We start from the raw sequence: 6,872 nt of genomic DNA, 5'->3' as shown, positions 1-6,872 counted from the left end.
AGCCCTGCAGTTCCCCTTCATCTTCACTTAACAATACAGTATCATCTGCAAACAACAGTAAGAGGGAGTTTCCAAACATTGCCCTCTCATTAGGGTCACTCCAACATCCACTGTCCTACCTTGTAGCTATCTCTTTTATAACCCCATCCATATACAAACTGAACAACCACAGGGACGTGACACATCCCTGTTTCAAGCCAACATTCAATCAGAAAAATTCACTCAGTTCACTATCCACACGCACTGAAGCCATAGCACCCTCATACATACTCTTCACGGCATTCAGCAACTTCCTATTTACTCCACATACATCCTTACTACTTTCCACATTCCTTTTCTATCCATCCTGTCATATGCTTCCTCCAAATCCATGAAGGCCACATATAATGCTTTTCCCTTCTCTAGAAACTTTTCCACTAAAGACCTAGTAATAAATATCTGATCTACACAAACTTTTCCCACCCTAAAACCTCCCCATTTTTCTCCAACTAATTCCTCTGTTATTTCCCTAACTCGGTCAACAAGTATCCTACCATATACTGTGTTTTTCCTATTACACTAAGAAGACAAATGCCCCTATGATTACTACATTCTTTTTCCCCTTTTCGTTTGTACAGGATAATAATTATAACTGACTTCCAATCCTCTGGGACTCTACCTTCCTCCCAGGCCAATCTGCACATCTTCCATATCCATTCTACTACCATCTCTCCCCCATGCTTCAGCATTTCACCACACACCCCATCAATTCCTGGGCCTTTCCCCATTTGGACTTTCTTCATTGCTGCCACTACTTCCATCCTTTTCATTCCTTCCTCTCCTCTCACCTCCCTCCTCTTCCCAGCCACTTATACTCGTATTACAGTACAGTACTTTCATTTTCTATGTTCAACAATTCCTTAAAGTGTTCTCTCTATCTGCTCAGTTTTTCTCCCTTCTCCACTAGCAATATACTAGTATTATCTTTCACTCACCGACTTACTTCTTTATCGCCCTGCCTAACTCTCTTTGCCTCTTTCCAGAACATTTTCTTACATTCCCTCCACTTTACACTCAAAGTCCTTCCAAATTCCTCATCCACTCTCTTTTTATTCTCTACACAAAACTCTCTCTTCTGCCTTTCAACTTCCTCCAAGCCCCTGTTTCTCATCCATTCACTAAATTATGCTTTTTTTTTTTGCGACAGCCTGTCTCACCTTTTCATTCCATCGTGCTGTTCCTTTCACCCCCTTTCGTCTTCTCTTCACCCAACACACCACCTCACATCCTGCACAGATTTCTTCTGTGAATATCTTGCACACAACTTCCATGTGCCCCATCTGCTTCAAATCATATTTACCCAATCGCTCCTCCACTTCTCTCTTGTATATTGTCTTTTTCTATTCTCTTGCAACCTTTCCACCCTGCTTGTATGGACTACTTCCTCCTGTCCTACCCTTCTTTTTTTCCTCCATTTCATTTGAACCCTGACTTTCACCACCACCAAGTGGTGGTCAGAAAGTCCACTCCCCCAACCTCTGTACACTCTTGCATCCATTACAACCTTCTCGTTCTATCATCCACGCACACGTAATCAACCATTTGCCTTCCGTTCATTCAGTTCACCACCCACCCTTCTCATCACACGCCACGTATACCTGTGGATCATTTTGTGTCTGAAGAGGGTATTGGCTATCATCAACCCCCTCCCAGCACAAATGACCACTACAGCACTTCCATTCTCATCCACTTCTGCAGTCACACCCCACTCAACAACTACTCCATCCACCTTCACATTCCCTACTTTTTCATTCATATCTGCAATAAAAAACACTCAAACTTTTCCATAAATGCTTCCACACTTGTAATAAACACACAGGTAATGGCAAAATTTTTGTTAAGAGCATCACCAGAACCTCCCCAACTTCCTTATGGATTTCTTCTAGTGTCTTTCTGAGCATTTTATAGTTCCAACAATGATTTTCATCAATGAGTATTTTTTTATAATAACCATACCTGAATTCTTACCATGCTGTTCCCATGGTCTTTATGGCATTATAGACATGTGAATTTTCATTGTCATTGTAAGCAAAAAAAAGCACTGCTGCAAGTTACCACATCCATTTGTATGCTTTTCTTTCATAGGTAACAGGATAGGTTAGTTGGCTGGGTTAGGGTAAATTAATATGGGTTAGGTTGGGCTGGGTTGAGTTAGGCAGTTAAGTTAGGTGAGGTTATGATATGACAGGATATGTTAGATTGGGTCTGAATATGTTAGATTAGGCTTGGATATGTTAGATTAGGTTAGGATGCATTATGTCGTGCTGTTTTCGGAATGGCTCTTCAAACAATCGTGTTTGAAACACTGGAGATGCAACAATGTCCATCTGTTTATGTAACAGATTCATTCATTTATGGTATCTATGGCAGACAAGAGAACAGTGTGTTAGGAGTGGTCATATAAGAGTAATGTACTGTATTATTAAGTAATCAACTTCTATCAAACAACAATGTTGCAACTGCAAAATACTCAACTATAAATCTGTATAGGCCTAAACTCTGTGGTGATTGGTAAGCTCCTTCTATGACGTCCCTAAACTAAAACTTTACCACAATCATAATTAGAGATGTACCGATACCCATACCAGTGTACTGGAGACCAATCTATTAGGCTGTTGCCCATACTCATGCAACTTTCTTTTTTTCATGTTTGTCACTAAACTACTACGCACCGTGTACTCAATAGGATACTAAATAATTGGATAATATTACCAATAACTTATTTTTCATCCCTATAAAACATCCAAATTCTATTTAACAAAATAACTTCCAGTAAGTGATACGCTAAGCACTAAATTTCTTTGAAGTATCGGTAGTATCGGCAGAAAATCAGCCGATACTGATTCCAATACTAATAGGCCTACTCTAAAAATGGACCGATACCACCGATACTGGTACATCAGTACATCTCTTATCACAATAATACTAAAGTATTACGATAATAAGATAATTTGGCAATAAACCAAAGTGTGTGTTAACAGAACAAAGCAGTTGAAACCCATTTGTGGTAACCAGTAAAATTTTTGCATTTAATAGGTGAAGGGCTTCACTGGGGAGCAAGAAATTGACAGCAAAAGTTGGTCAAAATCCATGTGAACTTCACTCTCCCTCCCACATGCAATGAAATACTTATCATAAGGATTAAGTTCCACCACACTGTATTCGTTTATGGCACCCAAATTTTGCAGTTACTGTACCAAATGCTTTCAAACTCCAGGCGGCTGGTGACTTTCCAAGTTGGCAACATCTTGATCTTTTTGCTGAATGTGAACTGTATTCTCTGATGACTTTAGCTAGACGTAAAACTGCAATCTCCAACTTGAATGCTGCACATGCTTTGGAAAAGATAATCATACAGCTCTTAAATAACCAACGGGCGTGGGTGCAACGAAAAAATTATTCCCGAAAATCGCCCATTACATGAACCACATTTAAAATTATAATACACACAGCTCTAAGACCTTCACATTATTGCACTAGTCTGATGAATGTTAGTGGCAATGAATCAAATTTGTTTTAGAGGCAAACTTACCGTTATTCACGAAAGCCCACTTCTACTCAGCATCTACTTCCACGACGATGTTTACGATGAAATGTCACCATAGTAACGCGGCTCATTTGTTTTGGTCGCAGTTAAGCTTCAGTGTTATCAGTTTTTAAAAACTGTACCAATTTAACCCATTAGTGCCCAGGGTTCCAGCATGGGGGTTTTGTTGGCAGGATACCAGGCTTACCGTCCAGTCCTCCGTCTAGCCCCATCACCTCACAGTCGCGAGGCCGTCCTTCACTGTCCCTACGCAGGCACCAACTAGCTGGCACTGGGTTACAGTTGGCGAATGAATGTGAACAAACACCATCGGACGTAACTAGGGAGGATGCACAAATAGAATTGCCTTTAGTACATAATCCTTTTCATCAATAGCCCGTAAATGAATTAATTCCAGCACATACAACTGCCTTCTCTGCCCTTGACATTCTAGTATATGTGACTGTAGTGCAGATACTGAAGCCTACTTCTACGAAAGTCCCAGGATATGAACGAATGATCATGGAGTGCATGAACGTTCGCGAATGCTTTTTCGTCAGTTTGTCATGTTCGTTCTCCAAGTGTAAATCACCTTGACACGGTAGTTAGATCTTCGTAAATATGGGTTTATTTTACTTCAAAATGAAAGTAGATCCCAAATGCTTTATTGTTTGTTACGTTTGAAAAGTAAAATGTGCAATGATTTATGAATGTTAAATGTATGTGGTTGATGCATGGAAGTAAATGGTCAAGGCCTATGGAGCACGGATATGGATAGGATAGTAAATGGGAAGAGTGGAGGGCCGTGACCTTAGGTGTGTGGTAACGGTATACGGGGATATCAAAGCTAGGCTGTAGCTGCAACTCATATCCAATTACATGTTGCTTGTTCACCTAGTCTTGTCATATAACCCATTTGAAAATATAATTGGAGTTAGCATGTTGACACACACCACCATCCTGATTTTACCACGGAAGGATAGTGCAAAGTAGGATCCACAGTAAAAATGGCCCAGTGACGAGCCAACCCCTGTAGTCCTGGATTCACCTCATGTCATATTATCTGCACATATCTTCAACATTACACATGTAGTACACAATGCATTAACTCATGAATACCATTTCCCTCCACCCTGACCTGCCACACCTCCCACCGCAATAACTGACTTCACATGTACCTTTCTTCACTGCCTTACTTGGTGGTGACCATCATCCCCTCACTTGTAGTGCTGCCTACTTCTTCCTTAGCCGATTGTACAGAGTGACTAGCCTAATGGTTTCATGTAACATCATCATCCGGACCTCCTTTCCCACCCAAAGGCAGGGTGAGCAGTAACCCAGGAATCAATTTACAACCATAGTCAAAATGATGTGATGTGGAGCCTACTATGGTGCCCCAGTTATTTGGCTGGAGACAATGGAGTGTCCATCCTAGAAACAAGCCTCCACCACCGCAGGGGTAAATTCATTCAATGCATGGGCATTATCCTTGATCATTAATTCTTCTTTTCCTGTCCACACACACCCATACTAGCCTCACATCCATATATTTCTGTGGTCACATGACATGCAATCCTCTTTCAGCTTCTATTACCTGTTTAGTACCAGTATCAAGGCTTTGATATAACCTGTCACGTTTCTTTCCTGTGCCACTTTCCACTTACTTGGCCTATGTACCTCTTGATACTAAAAATGAATTAATAGTAGTAAAGTCTCTGACGATACCTTAAATGCCTACCAATACGAAAGCAGAGAAACTACAGGTATCATTAAAAATGCTGGCAGAGACATTCTGGAACCGTATCGTCACTGAAAAGAAGCATCTATATAGATCTCTACCTCATAGCTGTTTCAGTCCCATCTTGCTTTTCTCACATTTTCCTCCTCTTGTAGTTAGCACAATATTTACCTTAATCCCCCCTTCATGTCAGCAAACTGAGCATGTCACATTTATAAGTGCCTCATTTTCAAGTATACTTCACTACTCTTACAACAGATAGCTTCAAACATAACAGTTTGGAGTTGTGTACATACAACCTTAGAACTACCATGTAGGGATTAGCTAAATTTGAAAACCATTCATGGAACAATGAAACTACAACAATATACCTTCTATGTGTATTGTTCTCAAGTACAAAAAAATAATACAAATTTCAGCAGTCCCTGAAAATTTTGGTCAACATCTGGCCATGTTTGACTAAAAAAAAAACAACCAAAACTCTCGAAGAATAACTAAAACAATTGTCTGCTCGCTTCAATAAAAACTAACCCTTCACAGAGAAACCTGGACAGCCACTAGCTTAGAGAGTCCACAACACTTAACTGTACTTCACCACAGTAGGCACATTAATTGACACCATTCAACATATTTCCAATTTATACTTTCTATATTTGTGTCTATAATACTGCTATGTGCCTTATCTGCTGGGAAAATTGATTCACTAATAAACTTTACAACTCTTCAGAAAAATATCTCCCACTGACTAATGTTCTCTGAGTAATAACCAACTTGTCAAGATGTGAGTACTGTATAAACGAAGTTTCTCCTGGTCTTCTCTAACGAACCTTAATTACACTGTCCAACATATGGCAACTGGCCTTGTTACCACAAAGTTTAAAACACTGCCATGGAACTTAAGTAGCCCAATGTCACTGAAGGGTAAGGTATTACCTTTCCTCACCCTCCATGAAACTTGGGAACCAAACAAGGGATTTTGGTAGTGACGCATTTGAAGTCGACATGCAAGTGGTTTCTGTAGTGAGTCTTGCAGTCATAAAGCAAGAATCAGGCTCACTGGGGAGCATCACAAACAGCTGGAGTCCAGTCACACACTTTGAGGTGACTGTCTGAAGCACCCGGACGGTAGATTTTGCAGCCATGACTGATGACTGATCTTGCTCAAGAAACCAAATGGATTTTGCTGACGCAGCTGACCATACAATCAGCTGCCTTGTCCAGATCTGAGAATTTTACCAAGAAGTCGACCCACAGATGCGTCGGAACAGCTGATTCAGCAGTGTGGATGAATGGAGGGGAGGAAGAAAGGGTAGGAAGCGGCTGGGTGGAGATGCTAGTATGCATCACCATTGTTCCAGCTGCCGGCGTTGTAGTCATGGCCCTGGTCCCGCCACTCAGTACGGTTGGTGCCGCGCCTGCTGCCGCCCATGTTGGCTCTTGCCCCCGCCGTACCCTTGCCCGCCTGGTAATAGCCAACAATGCCATAAATAATGAGTCTCGGTGAACAGGGCTAAGTACGGGTTCTGGACAATTCGCCACTTGAGACATTAAGCCACTCCAAACTTGCCA

The 6,872-nt window shown here is 41.2% G+C and overlaps 1 protein-coding gene across 2 annotated transcripts in view; it reads right to left on the bottom strand.

The window, feature by feature from the left end:
• Nucleotides 1-5,669: 5,669 nt before the first annotated feature.
• The window catches only part of LOC145416670 (RNA-binding protein squid-like), a 39,632-nt gene continuing 38,429 nt past the window's right edge, over nucleotides 5,670-6,872 (bottom strand). Inside the window, exon 6 of one of the 2 annotated variants that reach the window (XM_080285607.1) lies at nucleotides 5,670-6,765. In XM_080285607.1, coding sequence (XP_080141733.1) covers nucleotides 6,698-6,765 — 68 coding nt within the window. In that variant the 3' untranslated portion in view covers nucleotides 5,670-6,697. Of the gene's footprint in view, nucleotides 6,779-6,872 lie in introns of both variants that reach the window. The other variant, XM_080285606.1, reaches the window with a different exon arrangement.

This window comes from Coenobita brevimanus, chromosome 107 (assembly GCF_032717465.1).
Source record: "Coenobita brevimanus isolate Jiangsu-jjx chromosome 107, ASM3271746v2, whole genome shotgun sequence".
NCBI lineage: Eukaryota > Metazoa > Arthropoda > Malacostraca > Decapoda > Coenobitidae > Coenobita > Coenobita brevimanus.
This window is presented reverse-complemented; position numbering and strand designations above follow the sequence as displayed.